At 50.1% G+C, this 17657-nt stretch overlaps 2 protein-coding genes across 5 annotated transcripts in view; one reads left to right on the forward strand and one right to left on the reverse strand.

Moving 5' to 3' along the window:
• Window positions 1-9293, forward strand: part of AR (androgen receptor) — a 55076-nt gene extending 45783 nt beyond the window's left edge. Inside the window, exons 5-8 of the mRNA XM_061445563.1 lie at window positions 800-944; window positions 1799-1929; window positions 2474-2631; window positions 3612-9293. Of these exons, the coding sequence (XP_061301547.1) occupies window positions 800-944; window positions 1799-1929; window positions 2474-2631; window positions 3612-3767 (590 nt within the window). The 3' untranslated portion in view covers window positions 3768-9293. The remainder of the gene's footprint in view (window positions 1-799; window positions 945-1798; window positions 1930-2473; window positions 2632-3611) is intronic.
• Window positions 9294-14938: 5645 nt separating this feature from the next.
• The window catches only part of OPHN1 (oligophrenin 1), a 63060-nt gene continuing 60341 nt past the window's right edge, over window positions 14939-17657 (reverse strand). For all 4 annotated transcript variants that reach the window (XM_061445592.1, XM_061445591.1, XM_061445590.1 and 1 more), the window contains 3 exons: window positions 17017-17067; window positions 16184-16234; window positions 14939-15867 (listed from right to left, as the gene is read on the reverse strand). In XM_061445592.1, coding sequence (XP_061301576.1) covers window positions 16192-16234; window positions 17017-17067 — 94 coding nt within the window. In that variant the 3' untranslated portion in view covers window positions 14939-15867; window positions 16184-16191. The remainder of the gene's footprint in view (window positions 15868-16183; window positions 16235-17016; window positions 17068-17657) is intronic.

Below are 17657 nucleotides of genomic sequence, written 5' to 3' on the forward strand. Positions count from 1 at the left end.
ATTGGTTAATGATGGCTTCTCAGCACCTGGAGAATGTGATCTGGTTAGTTATATTGTTGCTGGGGCTCCCACTCCCCCCCAGCTGATTTATTTCTGTTAGCAGAACAAAGCCAACAAATCCTCTTCAGCTGTTGCTTTCACTTACTTTTGACATACTGTCTCACTTGGTGACTGTGAATGTTTTGGAGCAGACGTTGGGAGTTAACGCTGTGACTGCAGAGCATGTGGCACAGTACGTTCCAGTGGGTCTGGGTGTCTAATTAGTGCCAGAAACAAGGGCTGTTGCAGGGCAAGTGCTGAGGTTTGGTTGTGTTCCAGAAGGGACTTTAGGAAGTCACTGAATCCCATCCTGCTGTGTCTTTGTCCAGTCTGTTGCAGAATGGTACTGGTTCACTTCACTGGGTCTTGCAAAGCCTTCAAATACAATTTGTGAAGATCTCCGAGACTCTCAGGGGGAGGACGTCATTTATTGCCACTTCTCACTGCTTTCCTGTATAATGCTTTGCTGCTTGTGTTCTTCACCCGGTCTTTATCCCTTCCTTATGCCTGGGGATCTCCTTTCTCCCCTTCCACTCGCAGGTGTGTGCTTTGGCTGGTTATGAGGGTGTGTGAGCACCTGGCTGTTGACACTGTGGCTGTGCCACCCAGATGCATCCGTGTGTCCTGGGATGAGCTGAGGTTGGGCTGTGGACCACCTTGTCCTCACAGGAGTAATGCAGGAGGGCTGGAGAAAAACAGTCCCAGTACCGGCAAGGAACTCAATGTTAACTTGTAAAACCCCCTTCTCCTTTTTTAACAGGATTTCGCAACCTGCATGTGGATGACCAGATGTCAATAATCCAGTACTCTTGGATGGGCCTTATGGTGTTCGCTATGGGTTGGAGATCTTTCACCAACGTCAATTCCAGGATGCTTTACTTTGCTCCAGATTTGGTCTTCAATGAGTAAGTGCGAAATAGCAACAATCTAATACTGTGTTCTGTTTGGGTCAGACTAGGTGAGAACAAATCAAGGCATTTGTTTTCATTATGGAATGTGTAGCTTAGTAGTCGTACTTTCAGGGCTGACCAACAAAGCATAGGAGGGCCCAGCTTTTTGTCCTCTAACTGCTCTGCAGTGATCTCCAGGAGCAGTATGTGCAGGTGTAGTGCCTCTCCTGGTCCTTCTTCCTTTTCCCTTAGCCTTGCCTTGGGTTCGACTTTCATTGGGCAAGAGCCGGTGGTGAGTGTGAAGGGCTGGTCTGTATAGACCTGCCTTTTCTCACTGGGACTTGAGTTTCTATTTCCAGCTTGGTTGGTCAGCTGGAGCGAGTAGGAAGAGCAGCAAGCTTTTAATGCAAGTTCCTGATGGGTTCTCTCTTATGTACCATCAGCTTAGAGTTGGTGAGGGTTTGTTGGCATGAAAGTAGAAGAGCTTCAGAACAATAACAATGCACAGCCGCAAGCAAAAGCATACCTTGTCTCTGAGAGCTCCGAGCTCAGCTTCCAACCCCTTGCAGATAGCCACACTTAGTGAATCACTGCAGCTGCTTTTCAGGAAGGCAGAGGGTCAGGTGAACCCTGCGAGTCCCACGTAGCCATCCATTTCCGGATGGGAATTACATGCAGGCATTTTGGAAAGCATTCTGGTCGTGTGTGCAAGCCAGCATCTCCCAAGACAGAGCTCAGGTTCTTGGCACGGGGGACGTGCCAGGCGAGGCTGGATTGCTGGGATGGGCAGCGCGTGCCCTCCCGTGCACAGCGCGCAGGCAGCGCTTGCTTTGATCCTCTCGCTGTGCCTGACGTGTCTCGCCCTGCAGGTACCGGATGCACAAATCCAGAATGTACAGCCAATGTGTCAGGATGCGGCACCTCTCTCAGGAGTTCGGGTGGCTTCAGATCACACTGCAGGAGTTCCTCTGCATGAAGGCTCTACTCTTCTTCAGTATTAGTAAGTTCTCACATCCTTTCCTCAGCAGAGCTCCAGTTGCTGCGCACTGTATTGCCATAGATGTCTCTGATGCTTTCCCTGTGCGTGTGCTCGTACTTTCCAAGGAACGGCTGTGGATGTTCTCCCCTCTGCTTCAGTCTGAGCTGCTCAGACATAAGGAGCTGTCAAGCATTCAGGTGCCCTCACCCAGCCCCTGCAGCTAGCCCATCCCACCCCTGCACAGCGCAGCATTTCCACATGCAGTTCCTGCAGGAGGTTGCTCCTCAGCTCAGCTCCTGTCATCACAGGGTCTCCGAGCATCAGCTGCAGAGCAGGAAACTAGTGCTTCAGTTTGTCATATTGCTTCTTATTTTTAACAAGCGCAGAACTTGGCTTAGCAGCCATCCAACGAGCTGATCAGAGTGAGGGCTATTGCAGAAGCAGAGCTGGTGAGCAGATCTTTCCTCTCAGGTCTGCACTGACCTCTTCCCCAGCCTTCCTCTGGCTCTTCTGTTTTTCCACTCTCTGTGCAGCTCTCACTGTTTCCCTCCCATGTTCCATCCAGTTCCAGTGGATGGCCTGAAGAACCAGAAGCTCTTTGATGAACTTCGAATGAATTACATTAAGGAACTTGACCGTATCATTGCTTGCAAGAGGAAGAACCCTACCTCCTGCTCTCGGCGATTTTACCAGCTCACCAAGGTCCTGGACTCCGTGCATCCTGTAAGAGGACAGTGAAATGTCTATGTATACACATAAGAAATTACATAAGAAAGAAACTTTTTACAGTGAGAATGATCATTCACTGGTGCAACCTCCCAGGATTGTGGTGGTCCCCGTCACTGGAGGTTTTCAGGATGTTAAACACTGGACAGGGTGTTCAATAGTGTCCTCCAGGTTCCCTTTCCCAGGGAAGGTTGGACTGGGTGATCTTTCAAGGTCCCTTCCAACCTGGGCTGTTCAACGATTTTGTGGTTTGTTTTTTAACTCTCATACACCTTTGCATGGACAGTATTGCAGCGTGCTCCTAGATTAAGCAACAGAGGAAAGACAGGCACCAAGTCTGCTGAGGGAGTGAGCTACCTGTGTCACTCCCTGCAGTAACCACTCTAGTGCTTGGGTTTATGGGCTTCCATTTTTATCAATGAAAAGCTCTTTGTCGATGGTACTTTTGTATTGTCAGCCTATCAGAACAGCTCAAACTCTCAGTGCCCTCAGTGAAACTTCTGTGATTACAGCAGTGAAACCAAATTCTCTATTTGTGACTTAAAGTTGTACTGGTGACACTTGAGCTAGACCTTTCTTTTTCCCTGGGGGAGAGCTCCATGCACATACAGTTACCGGTTTATAAGTGAAAAGTAATCCTTAATAACTGAAGTCAGCATCATCTGCACGGTAAGACGAGTTTCTGTAGGAGTAAAAAAGTGCCATTTCTATTCATCCCCATTTTTGTGGTACTGGGCAATGTCCGAGTGTGCAGGACCATGGCAAGTTATGCTCCATGCCCCCAGGGTGGGTCGTTCCCTCGCTTATCCTCGAGACGTGTACGTGCCATCTGACAGCTGCTAGCAAGGCAGCGATGGCCAGAGAGCAGAGCAAGGTCCAGCCGTGGCCAGCTGTGTCAGCTAACGCCTGCTTCTTGTCTTCCCAAAGAAATCACTGCCCGGGGACTTCTTGTGTAACGAGCTTTCTTTCTCTCCCAGATTGCCAAGGATCTGCATCAGTTTACATTTGACCTTTTAATTAAGGCACATATGGTGAGCGTGGACTACCCTGAAATGATGGCTGAGATCATCTCTGTGCAGGTTCCCAAGATCCTGTCTGGAAAAGTCAAGCCTATCTACTTCCACGCACAGTGATCTTCCGGAAGGACCTCCCAGTTCTGCCACCCCCATTTCAGCAATCTCCTGCCAGTTTTTTCTGCACTACTGTACTGCAGTGCCTTGGGGAATCCCCTCTACAGGCGGTGTGCCGGGAGGATGGACAGTGACAAACAGCTACCTGCTGGGATTCCCGAGATTTCTGTTTTTCGTGAGGTACCTCTTGAACTGAGCTACCTGCCTCAGCTTCTGCCTGGATTTGGCTGGCTCGCCGTGCTGGGACAGGGGACTGTGACACGGTGGCAGCGGCACCGTGCCTGTGCTCTCTCAGTTGTGCGTTTTCCACAGTGACTTGCGGTGGTCCAGGGCCACGAGCGAGCAGGAGAAATGCCAGCGGTCGTTGGGTTCGGTGTTTTTTTTAAAGAAGAAACAGGACAAGACAAGAAGCAGGTTGAGCCTGTAAGTGTGGGTGTGGGTTGCTTTACTGGCCTTCTTCAGGACTTTTAAATCGCATTAATGGTGCTGGGAAGCAGATGAGTTGAAATATTGCAGTAGAGAAACAGAGAAGAGCTGGGGGATGAGATGAACTTGCAGCCTGGTGACTTGGCAGGGCCTGCTGCTGACACAGAGCCACCATGCAGCTGCTGAGGGGTCTGCTCTGGACTGCATGCCTGCCTATGCAGCATCAGTATTAGCTGATGGAGCGTTACAGGGTGTCAGCAAAAGGGTTGGAGAGGAAGGTGACCTTCCCGAAGTCCCAAAGGTGACAAATGGCTACTGTTTACCACCTGGGATGGTTTTGCTATGTCCAGCCAAGCTGGGTCTTGGTCTGCCCCGCAGACTCCCAGGCACTCAGCAGTCACATTCCCATCCTCGATAGCTGCTGCTCCTCCAACACAGCCGTACTCGCTTCCGCAAGTGCCTGACGTTCTCAGACCTTATGCTTCCCCCTCCACCCGTGGGCAGCTGGGGCCCCTACCCAGCCCCTCACCAGCTCTGCTCCCGCTGGGTGTCCCCAGGCCCTGGGTTTCCATCTACATCACTTATTTCCCATTTGTCCCAACCATTCTTTCTGATGCCAGCAGACGAGCACGCCAGGAGCAAAGCAGCGGGGCTGGGATCTGCAGGACCTGTGAGGCTACAGGATTCCTGCTGTCAATCCCGTCCTTCGGGAGGTGGCTGTGACGACTGCCTGGTGCTGCTATGGCACTGCAGGGACTTACAAAAGAAACGCTGAAGAGACCTTCTGCCCTTCTAAGCAGTGCGCATGGCCCCTGCTGACTGCAGTGGTTGATTGCAGCCTGGGGGACGCCATCCCAAGCACACCGTCCCATGTGCTTCACCAGTCCACAACAGCCCAACGTGGCAGTGGCAGAGCCCAGGCCACAGGCGGATGCAGCACAGGCTGCAGCTCCACAGTGAGGATGGATAAATGCGCCCTGGCTTGACGGGTGGTTGGTCCACAGCCAGCAAAGAGCAAAGGCTGGGTGGTCTGCAGCTGCTGGTGGTCCTCAGCCGTCAGGAGTACCTTGAGAAATGCAAGGCTCGGTTTGTCAGGCTTGACTGTTTCATACCTCAGGTTCAGAAGGGAGCACAGGCCCATTCGATGCCCGTGTTCTGATTTATTTGGTGGGCTCAGTCTCCCACACAGTGGCCAAGCCTGCATTCCCCATTGTATTTCAGTTCCCTCTTCCTGCACAGCATGAGCACACCGGAACTGATCAGACACGTCCCCCCTGTGTAATATCAGCTGCTTGTCTGTGTCGGGTGTCTTTAAAAGCAAAGGGAATGAGGTTGCAGACAGTTGATTGCCACACACGTGTTGTGCAGTAAACAGCACTAATGCCTGCGCTGCTTGGACCATTCAGGAGCTGAGCATCGCCATCAGCTCTTCAGGCAGACGCCCTCACGGTACTTCTGGGTTCTTTGTAAACTCTCAGTAAAGCAAACTTATTTTACTGAGACACTTTTCAGTCACGCTGTGGGATTTTCATTAAGGGAAGGGGTAGGAGTAAAGCCCTTAAAACTATTGAAGGGGAGGAGCTATCTTTACAGTTGTTTGTGATGGGTTTTCCTCCCCTGCTAGATATGGCTTCCACTTGAAACCCCTTCGTGTGGATGGCAACAGAATCCTTACCTAACCTTCCTGAATGCCAGCCAGGAGGGCGGTGTTCTGAGTAAGCTTCTATTTTAGAGGGCTGCAAGCATTTTAAATGTTAATATGATCTACTAATATTTGCAAATGAACTGGTAAAAAATCCTGCTGGTGCACTTCTCTCTTCCTGAACATTTTCTGCAGAAAGCAGAAGGGCACAGTGAACAGCTGGCTGGGTACTCTCTCATCAATGGTTAGGATGTTTAGGAGCAATCTCAAGAGCTCCTTTGGAGAGCTCTATATTTTGCACAAGCTCTTGTCAGTGAAGTTTTCATTAGTTAATGAGTGGAGGTATCCTGCTAGGTACTCTTCTGCTGGGAGATTGGAAAGAAATCAAGTTTAATAGGGATTTGCATACACCGGTGTGCTAGTGGAAGCACAATGCAAATGAATAGCAGTTTAGAAGGGGATGCTGCCTGTGCATCATGTGCTGGATGCGTGCAGCTCGTGAGTGGTCAGGTTTGATGTGTGATGGGGCAGGAGCTTGGGTGAGGTGCCCCCGGCCAGTGGGCAGGAGCCAGCCAGGCTGTCACCAGTGAGCACCCCAGGGCTCCACTGTTCTCGGGTGGGCACCGGCTTTACGTTCTTTGTCTCTTCAGCATCAAAGCAATCTTCTGCAGCTTTTACATTCTGAAGTTGACTTCTTATGACATCGTTAGAGTGGTGACTGGAGGGTTCAGGAACTGGGATCGGGAGCAACTGTGCGTGTTTGCAGGGGGAGTTAACACTTCCCTTGTTTGTTTTCATGGACTGCTGCAGGAACTGCATCAAAATGAGGCTTAAGAAATACCAAAGTCCAGATCCTGTCATCTATCTGTACTTTATGTTCTCTTCTGCATTTTCTTGTCTTCTTTTGCTTTAATAAAGCAATGAAAATTTCACCATCCTCACAATCATGTCAGTGCTGTCCCTGAGGCTTCCCTTGGGATGGCAGAACCCCTGGAGGGGGGACCCCTTTGGCCTCGCTGATTCCAAATCCCACCTCAGATTCACCGAGGTAGATACCAAGTGAGTCGGCCCTGCAGAGGGGAGGCAGGATGCTCGCCACCTTCACCACCCCGTGCTCCTTTTGTTGCTCTGTTGGGGTCACTGCCAGTGTCTGCAGGGATGCTGAGGTGGTACCTGAGGTGACCACTGCCTCCCATCAGCTGGGCTCACTGCCCTCCCCTGCCACGTCACCACCAGCACAGGTCCCTGCAGCAACCTGTTCCATCAGCTGCTGCTCCGCTTGCTGAGCTCTCTCCCTAGATGTTTCAATGCCATATGTTAAATGTACATATATACTAAAATAAAAGCATGCCCCACTTTATATTGCTAAAGAGATCTATTTAATATAATGCTCTAAGGGAGTTTCTTTTCTGATTGCACACTGCAACTAACCACTCTTCAGGAGACGAGTCAGTGTATGCCAGTAATAATGGAAACATTCAATTTAATGTTTTTTCTGGTTAGGTATTGCCCAGTTTTCAAAGGTCCATCTGTTCATGGCAGGAATGGGGCATACACTGGTGTAGTCTGGTGTCGGTATCTGCTTCTCCAGCTTTCTTGTAGCTGAGACAGGCGTAGTGTTTGCACTTGAGGGACAACAGAGTGTCCTTTGTTTCTGCCCTCTTTGACTGCACAGGGTCTTTGCACTTTTGGGCAGAATCCTGGAATTACGGCGTGGTAGCTGTTTTCTCACTCTTTCAAAGTAGACTTCTGGAGGCGCAGAAAGCCTTTCACGTGCCGTAAGGACGGGCCAGGTTGTGCTCAGCACTGTCATGACCCAGTGCCCAGCCTCAAATGACACGGAGTTCCTGGAGAATGGCTGTTGGGCAAGATGCCCCTGTGTCTGAGGGACAGGCAGAGGTCACCAGTGCTGCCTGCTGGGATCCGGGGCAGGTTGTGGTGTGGCAGCATGGAGCTGGAGCTGCTCTGCACCCACCTACTCCCATGCAACACGGAGGGGCTTATGCTCATTCCCTTTAGAAATGGCAGGGGAACCTGCATTTGTGATTCAGAAAGTAAACATCTGCACCACACATAAAACCACAGCAAATCTATAGTGAGCTGCTCTCTGTGCTGGATATTTTGTGTTCTGTGGCAATTTTGTGCTGGTTTTATTTGTTAACACGTCTGTAATGAAAAGAGTTCTCTATATTGATATATTTTATTTTCTTTGTAATAAGCCAAAAAAGCTCATTGCTGGTGCCTTTTTGCCTGGGGAGGACTCCCAGCCCACAGCTATATTCATGAATGTAACAAAGCATAATGTCTCTGCAATTGCTTGTTTCACCATAGCTGAGTAGAGTCATGGAGCAAACACTGCAGGATTACCAAAAGAAAAAGCTCAAGTAGCCTACAGAATGGGCAGAAAGACTCTTCAGCTACAATAAGGGTTATTTCCCCAGGCATGGTTCCAAGGCGAGGGCTGAGCTTTCAGCTTCCTCCTGTGTGTGACACAGAAGTCTGTGCCCTGGTGGGACATTGCTGCGTTGCGAACCTTTAGCCTCTGCAAGTCATGCAGTGAGGCCAAAGCATACACATATCACTTTATTGCGGCTGCAGCCATATTACGGTTGCAGCGTTTTTTCAGTCACCTTTCAGAAATGGCAGGATTTTGCCCAAATCAGTGGCGTCTGAGGCCAAATTCTGCTTCTAGAGAAGGACGGTAGTTGGACTGTTGCCTCTGTTTTGTTTTGTTTTTTAAATTGGAACTGAATGCTTTGAATAAGGCAAATGGAGACTTACAACGTTACGTTGGCAAGAGTGGAGAGCAGTGATGTCGCTGCCTTGGCCAGCGAGGTGTGTTGGAGGATGCCCAGGAGATGACCGTGACTCAGAAGTCACCATATGGGACTGAGGGACGTTTATTCTCATAGCCAGAGGGAAACCTGCCTGGCATCCGGGATAAAGACAACACCAGTTACGCTAGGGGAGATGAAAACATTCACTTTTTGACTGGTTTACTCCATGCTTGGGTCCCACGTGAGCCCTCACCCTGTGCTGTACCACAGAGCAGACCTGCACGCTTGGTGTTCCGCTCTTTTTGTAATCTTAAAATCTGTTGTTGTTCTAAGTACAATAAAGGCAGAATCTTGTTTCTTGGAACGCTGCTCAATGTGTGGTTTTTGGCTTTTGTTACAGTTAATGTGCATGAAAACCGTTACCCAGTGTGACAAATACTAGCTGTTGAAGACGCCAGGAGAAAGCAGGTTATTTTTCAGTGGGTGAGGCTGCATGTTGGGGCATTCATAGGTTGGTTTTCACAGTCAGATTTTGCTATTAATCACATATCTGAACTGTTAATTCATTTACATATCAATTGATTAATCCTTTCATATGTGCCTCTTTGGGTCTTTTAAATTGAATTTCGTTTGATTATTGTATTTCTCAAAGCAAGCAGCTAATAAAGGCCAGTGTCCTCCTCCTCTTGTTGTTATTTTCACTATCTTTACGAGCAGTTGTAAATCCATTGTGCTGGAACTTCATAAAATTAACCTATGTTCTCCCAAGTAATAAAAAAAGACTGCCTGCTTTTTAATTCAAGGCACAGATGTGAATGCTGCACAGGGTCAAGATTCTGTTCACTGTGAGACGAACCAAAGAGCTTGGGAAAAAAAATAATACCTCATTAGTCCACAAATAGCTGGCAATGTCTAGTGTGTAATTGCGCAGCAGCGGTACACGTACCAGTGCCCTGCAGCCTGAAAGCAGAGTGTACCGAGTGGTACAAAAAGCCTTGCCCACGTGGAGTAGCATCCTGTTTAGTCATCTGCAGAGAATCTGGTCCCATGCCTCTATCTGAGTCGGTTGCCTATGAATGTCTGTTCTCAACATTCACCCTTAACTGACATGGAGAAACCCATGGCCGTTCATGGGCTGTGGTGCTGTCTCAGATACCTGTCACCATGTTCACCCCACTGTCCCCCATCAAGCTTTTACTTGGCCACCAGTGTCACCTAGGGCATTCGGGAGCTGCTGGTCCAACACATGAGCTCTCTGTTGCTGGTGCTGGCAGGGCTGCCCCATGTCTGCCCCACAACATCACCACAAGCTGAGGACAGGACGCTTGGTGCCACCCAAGCAGGGGCCAGGGACCATGTTCTGGGCGCAACCAGGCTGTCAAGTGTCTCCATTGCCGCTGTGACTGCAGAAGAGCAGAGCCCAAGCTGCCAACCCCACTGTGCAGCAGAGCCAGGGGCAGCCCAAAGTCCTGACCTGGGGGAGACCCTCTCCATTCCAGCAGAGACAGGAGCTCAGGGGCCTCAGTGCAGCTCAGGGGGAAGGGAGAAATGCTCAGGCCAAGTGCTCTGTCCTTGGCAGTGGACACAAACCTGCATGATGTCCATAATAACCATCCAGCTTAGAAGCAACACCCCGCAGGAGGAAGGAGGACTTGCTGGGGGGCCCAAGAGGGCTGCAGAGCTCTGCTGCACGCTGCCAGGTCTCTGCTCTGGGCTCTAACCCTGCTGGCCCGGTTGGCAAATAGCCTCTGTCCCAGGCAGGCTGCCAGGTGCCTTTACTGGACCTTTGTGATAAGGATGCAGCTGGAACCTTTTTCTGACCAACTCGATGGGGCTGCTCGGAGCCTGGGCAGCACTTGGGATGCAGGAGGCTGGACTGAGGCTGTCTTCTGTGAGGGGGGCTGGAATGGCAGAAACTGAATCAATCTTACTTTGTTTTGGGGTTTTTCTTGGCTGAAAAGATCTCAAGCGGACCTAAAATGGTTCCGTGCTTTAAAGCAGTTTGTTTGCCTTTGTCCTTAGAACAGCCAGTGGGAACACTTTAAAACAAAAAAATTGCTCCATTTCCTAACCCAATAATGACTTGCTTTAAACACACATTTCGACAGTGGTTTTACCCCCCCAGGGCCCCAGGAGCACTGCTCACACTGATACAGCTGCACTGGCAACCGGTTCCCTGCAGCCTTCTGGCTCTATCAGCTTTGGGGTTGCACTGACCCTCAAGCTGCGCCAGCACAAGCCGGGGAAAGGAAATGCTCTGCATGTCCTGCTTGTTCAGATGTGAATGAACCATAGCCCAAAGCATGCCAACAGTGGGGACCCCCTGCAGGACACCCGCCTGCAGCCACCCATGCCCCACATTGGCAGCATTCACCTCCTCCTCCTCTGGCCGCAGGCAGTCTCCCCTACCCACTGGTCCTTTCTCCATTGAGTGAAGGATGGTGGTGAGCCATGCTACCGACAGGCTGGTGCCTGCACGTGTCATGTCTCTGCATTGCTCAAAGGGTTCAGAATCCAGCCACTGAACTGTCCTGTGACTGACCTGATATCTTACCCAGTCAAGGAACGGAAACAGGACCAGGAGCCACCAGAACACCAGCTTTTCACAGGTCTAAAACTGCCCGTAGAGTACTTAAAGCAGTTGCAGACAATGCGTGGGACTACAAACCAGGTGTGAAGGATTCCCAGCCTTGAGATGTGACAGGGCCTGGTCATGAGCAAATTAACTGCTTATTATGAAAGTCCTTTAAATTTAGGTTAGTTTCTCCAGGTTGTGTAACACAAGTTTTTGCAGCTCCCTCTGAGACAGACTAACCAGAACACCAGGCTTCATCTGGAGCCCTCATCCAAAGTGGGAATGCTGGCATCCCACTGCCCTGCACCAGTACCGCAGCTGTGGTCAGGGCTGGGAGAGGCACCGGGAGCTGCTCTGCCCTCTCCATGCAGCCGCAGCCCTCAGCAGGGTCACGCTGACCCGCGTGCTCTTGACACGAGGAACATCGGCCAGCTCTGGGGTTTGCATTCCTGCCGCCTCCCACCGCAGCCAGCAGGGAGATGCCAAGGAGAGGGCGAGCAGAGCCCTGTGTGCCCTTGTCCTCACCAGGGCAGGGTGACAGCAGGGGCATGGCATGGCAGCGCAGTGCCGGGATGGCAGAGGCACAGAGCAAAGGATGCCTGACCTGCAGGAGGACAAAGGTCCTGGGGGCAATGCCTCAGGGAGAGGACTGTATTTCCCTAAGCCTCCATGGGAATGGCAACACTACATATATGGATTCAAGCATCTCCAGAACTGCCTTTTAGGAGCGCTCGGAGAGTCCGACAAAGGCTGTGAAAGCACTTCTTCCAGAAGGAAAACAGAGAACACTGCCGCATTCCCTGGTTCAGAGCATCTCCTGACTTTTTAAGCCAATTGCAGGATTTTTTTTTCTGGTGGTCTGACTCTGTATGGATGCATAGGCCAAGTAATGCTGCTGATGGCTGCCAAGAAAATGTCTGGTGTAGAAGGCTCTGATCTTGCAAAAAGCCCTGTGTGGGTGGATTCCTGAGCCATCGTGGGTCTCTGCGCAGCACATAAATTCAAGATGTCTGTGCTCCACTAAGCACATTTCAATGCTAAATTTATCATACAGATGTGTCTACTGAAGTTCACCCTTAACCTCTCCAGATTCTTCTTCCTCTGGGAAGTCCTCACTGGGGCCCAGTCTCAAGCTTCGAAACGTCTGCTTGTGCTGTCTTTTCTCGTATACAAACCTACAAGGTTTTGCTTATGCTGAAGAAGATTTCTTTCTTGCTCAGTTAGATCAAAACATTCTCCTCTACAAAATAAACCACGCACCTGTAGGCGGGGACACCAGAATTGTTGGGATAGTGCCCTGTTGCATATTCCAATTTGTAGTCATTTAATGTGAGGGCTAATGGGAAAACAATTTTTTTCTCGCTGTCATTTTGAAGACATCCATCCCTGGAAAAATTATAGCCCCCAAAGGAAACCTTTCAGAGAAACAAAAACAGAGTGGAAAAAAACCCAAAAAGCTCTCAAGTTGCTGCTTGCCATCACAGAATGGGATGGATTTGAAGCTCACGCAGTTCCAACCCCCCTGCCACAGGCAGGACCATGCTCGGCAGGAGCGATGCTTGCTCAGGGACTGCAGCCAGGGCAAGCCACAAGCCTGCAAACCTGGATTCATGCTGCAAAGCTCAGCAGCCTTATACTAGGGCTGGGATGGTGTGAAACAATTGCACAAGGACACGGAGAAGGACACCAGGCCCAGCCAAAGACCCTCACCGACAACCAGAGCTGAATTCATCCCTCTCAAACCACTGGAGCAGTTCCTGATCTGCAGGTTTGCCCAGCTACACGATATTAGGTTAAAAACATCAAATAAATTCCCCAACAAAGCAGTGAGCACTTTATAAGTAGAAAGATGTTTGTGCTGGAAGCGGCAGCTGAACGATCTGGGGAATCCAAACCACACAGTGGAGCTGTGGCTGCAGATGCTGGCAGTGAGGAGGGCTCCGTCAGCCCCAAGGACACACAGCCTTGCCTTGCCGTGTCCCTGCAGTGCTGGGACAGGTCCTGTGCCGCCCATGGGACCAGAGCAGTGGGACCTGCGCAGCAGAGGATGCCTGCAGTGTGGCAACACTTGAGCATTGCTTAAAGATGGAAAGAAGCACGCTTGGGCTTTTTTTTTTTTTACTTCATGGAAATTTTATAAACACTTGAAGTAAACTATGCTTTTACACGACAAACCGGCTCCGGGGGCGGATGCGTGGGGGCCCTGCCACGCTGCACAGGGTGAATGCCGTGTTCCTGGCTGTGTCGCTCCTGTGGCGATGGCAGCAGGGATCGTGCCCCACAACTCTCCACCAGCACAACCCAGCACCCTGTTACTGCTCCGCTGCTGGTCCCAGCCTTCAGCTGCTCTCACAGAGGAGGAAAAACCAGCACAGACACTCATGTGACAAATGCCTAAAATTACACAATGGAATACGTTTCTAATAAGCTGCTTCCCTCCATTGTTCACAACACCAGACTTAAAAACAAAGTCCCTTGGTTCTTTTTCTTTCCACAGCCCCAGCTCTGTCCCACAGGGTCTGCGCTGGGTGGTGAGCATGAGGCTGCCTGTACACCAGCAGTGTAGGAGATGCAACAACCATTGTTTCCAGGTCCATATGCAGAGGAAACACCAGAGACACCCATGTCTATGCAAGTCCGTGTGCTTCCCAAGCCAAGAGCCTCAAGGAGTTCTCAAAGCACAGCCCAGAGAGTGAAATGCTGGCCTTCTGTGGATGAGCCCCTGGCCTGGCACCTCTGGGACAGCCATCCCAAGAATGAAGCCACCAAAGGGCAGGCTCAGGCACCAGTGCTGCCTACAGCGGGATACCTGGGACTGGTTTCTCTGCTGGGTGGCTGGAGAGGATTCCCAGCCATCTGGGCTGGTCAGAGCACCTCTCCCCTGGCTTGCAGCTCCATCTTAACTGCTCTCTTAGATACCTGATCAGAAAAACACAATGATGTGCTTTGTTTCAGCACTGCTCACACCTCCCAGCCACTTGCCAGAGGGTGCAGCACAAAGGGTTCACCGCAGCTTTGAAAAGCCCTGAGATGCCAGAGTGTGTAACACAGTCCAGATGTTGATACCACTGGGGTTTCTGTCTTTTAAAGCCACTTTTACGTGCCACTGTTCAAAGCACGGAGGGGTACAGGAGTGAGCGGCTGGGGCACCACCAAAGCCCAAGGGAGCAGAAGCACCATTGACACAATACATGTGTGTCCAGTGAACACCAGAATTACATTCAGCAACAGAACAGACAGACACTAGCTACACGCACAAGGCAAGGTCAGGAGGCAGCACGGGGAGGACCATGGCAGCATCCCACTGGCAAACCTGCGCCAGGTAGGACACAAAGTGCACTCAAGAGGACGGAGGGCCCGGGAAGCAGCTAATGGGAATGTTTGGTCACTGGTTTGGGAATGCTCCCAGCACCCAAGGAAAATAATTCAGAACAGGGAAGTCACCTTTGGGCTGGTGAGAGGAAGCAGGGAAACTGCTCATTGCCTATTTACAGCTGAGGAACTGAGCCCGGGCGTCAACTGGAACCACAAACAAGCTTTTGCTGTTAACAGGGGTACCAGGTGTGGTCCTGGCTAGAAGAAACCTTCCAGAATGAAGGGCATCATCTACAGAGCCACTGCTGAGGAAAAGAGACTGGACATCTCCTGCACTGGAAATTAATATAACAAGCAAACAAGAAATTGGGTGCCTGTTAGGAAAATGATGGGCTTTGGCCCATATTCAGCAAGTATCAGTTCCTCACCACCTGTAGATCTGGTGGGATAATGGCTCACATTGGAGGAGGAAGAGGAAGAGGAGGAGGAGGAGCACCGCCTGCTGCCTCCTTCTCCCAGCTGTGCTCTTGGAGGCTGCTGACCTGACCAGTGCTGACTGGAACGATGTGATCAGCACCAACTGGAATGATGTGATCAGCACCAACTGGAATGCCAATGCACAGGCAGGGGATGAGGCAGGCAAAGCCCCCCTGGCACAGCCATGTCTGCCAGCACAGTTTTCCAGGACAGGGGCAGGCTGATGCCAGGGAGGAGATAAAGAGATGTCCCGCAGAGCTAAGGATGATGGTCCCCCCAATTCCTGTCCTGCCTGCCTTAGCACGGCAGCATTTCCAGTAACAGATGCTGCTCTCCTACACACTGAAAAACACACTATAGCACACTATAGCTTATTGAGCAAGAAAAACATAACATAAAGGGAAGGAGCTTCTTGAGGCAAGGGGCCAACCCAAACTCCAGTTCTCTACCCTTGCATCCAAGCCTGAGAAGTTAGTCCCTTGTGTTTTGACTCCAACATCTGTCTAAGGTCACCCTTGCCAAGGTACATTTCCCCAAAAGTGAGCAGGTAAATAGCCACTCTAGTCCAGGCTGTGTTCTTTCCACAGCCCTGCCAACACTGCTGAACATCTGTAAGGCCACACATGAGCATCCTTCACAGCCTGCGGGAGAGGACAGGTGGAAGGGCTGGAACAGTTCAACACAGATGTGTGGGTAAGGTCTTGTCTCCATCGTTGTCTCCCTCTCTTCTAATTTCTTGAGCCACTTATGACAGCATGCTCTGAAATTATCGTCCGGTAAGATAGCTGCTCTCCAGGGACACTGGAACTGGAAAAGTCTTAGCTGTGACACGTCCATTTCACAACCACAGAAAATCTCCTGGGTCCAGCTGGGCTGAGACGGCTACGAAGTCTGGAAGAAGATAACAAGCATGTTCTATACAGCAGTGTAAATTCATCAGCGATTGCAAAACCACAACCAGAGCAAGCCCAGATCTTGGCACCACCAGCTGATTTACTCCACCCTGCCATAATACCCCTCGAGCATGGGCCACTTCCAGTCACTACCTTTCCTTCTGCAAGGTTCTCCTACAGGAAGGACGTTTCTCCTGATCTCTCTTTTGAGATTCCCATTGCCTCCACTGGACTCCCACCACCCTATACATGCCAAATTTGGCTTACATGTGTGCTTTTGGTTTATTACCTGGTTTGTTGCCACAAACACTTACCTTTAGTCTCAGCTCTCATCACCTGGGATCCTGCCTTGTGGTGATGAAGAACTGTACAGAAGGAAGTAGAAGAATATAGAAAAAAGTATTAATGCAATAAGCAAGCTCAAACTCAGACCCAAACCTAAATCAAGGGCTGGGTAACAGTCATGTCAGGGATGTATCCTGCAATATAGCAAGTGAACTCAACATTTATCAGACTTACACACAAACCTGCTTGCACTTTTGGCAGAAGCTGGTGATCTTTAATGGCAGGAAGCTGAAGCTTATTTGAGTAGGTATCATTACAAATGAAATTTGCTGCCACAAAGCACAATGCTCACAATCCAAAGCTCCCCATCCCAGCCTAGCCCAATGGCATCCATGCCCAAGCTGTCACTCCATTCCACCATACCTGTGGTGGAGCTATGCCTGTACATACAGTGCGTAGGACCAACCACCCTCTGGTCACGCATCTCTGATCAGCTGCTTTGATCTAACCAGCCCTCTTCATCTCTCCCATGATCTTATCTCTGCTCTTTGCAAAGGCTGAGAAGTATACTGTGCACTATACTGCTTAAATGCACACACACGATAAAAGGAATCCATAGATGTATTTATCACTTAGCTGATTTACATTTAACTTCTCAGGTCTGTATCTGGATTCCCATTTTACACTTAGTGCTCTTTGTTTAGTTCCAGCACGTTGGCTGAGACCCATCTTCTGCCCATGAGTAAAAGGCAAGAAAGGTGGGTCTGGGACTTCCTGAGCTGACTTGCTTTGCCTTGGAGGGAGCACCCCATGCAGTGGGGCTGCAGTTATTTACACGCCAGCTTCTCCATGCCACGCTTACTTGCTTGTTCTTCGGGAAGCTGTCTCAAAGAACTTTGTCCTAGAGGCCACCCTGCAAAAAGAACAAAAGAGGTCACTCCAGTTATCTGATAAGACAAGTTGCTAATTAGATCTCATCTATGCTAGGGAAAAGAGCAGTAGCATTAGCAGACACAGAAGATGATCACCTTTGACCGAGGTCTTTTCTGCTGAGGCAGATCCTGTGCTCCTTATGCTGCCAGCTCCATTCCCCTCTATCTTCCCACCGCCCTGGCCTTGCAGACCTTCATCACTTTTGGCTAGACTGCTTATTTCCGTGCTCTTGCTTATATTCCTACATGCTGGTTTATAAATCTGCATTTATCACCTTTTATGGCCTCTCCTTCAGTTTTTCTGTACTCCATCCCTGCTGGGATGGCAGAGGAATGGAATGTGTGTCTTTGCTGGATGTGCAGCAGCAGAGAGCTCCTCAGTGGACCCAGGTTACAGCCTCCCCACCAGCCAGTCCTGGCTGCTGGGCTGAGATCCCTGTGTATTTAGTCACCCTTTTTCTTTATTTTTTTTTCTTTTGATTCTCATTGAAGCTAGCAAAGTTTCTGTCTCTTTAAAATCTGAAAGAAATCTGATGAAGCTGAACTTCATACAATTTCCTTAAGAGAGACC

This window comes from Pezoporus flaviventris, unplaced genomic scaffold (assembly GCF_033815535.1).
Source record: "Pezoporus flaviventris isolate CSIRO_AGI_PZ_B2104156 unplaced genomic scaffold, CSIRO_AGI_Pfla_v1 ptg000005l, whole genome shotgun sequence".
NCBI lineage: Eukaryota > Metazoa > Chordata > Aves > Psittaciformes > Psittacidae > Pezoporus > Pezoporus flaviventris.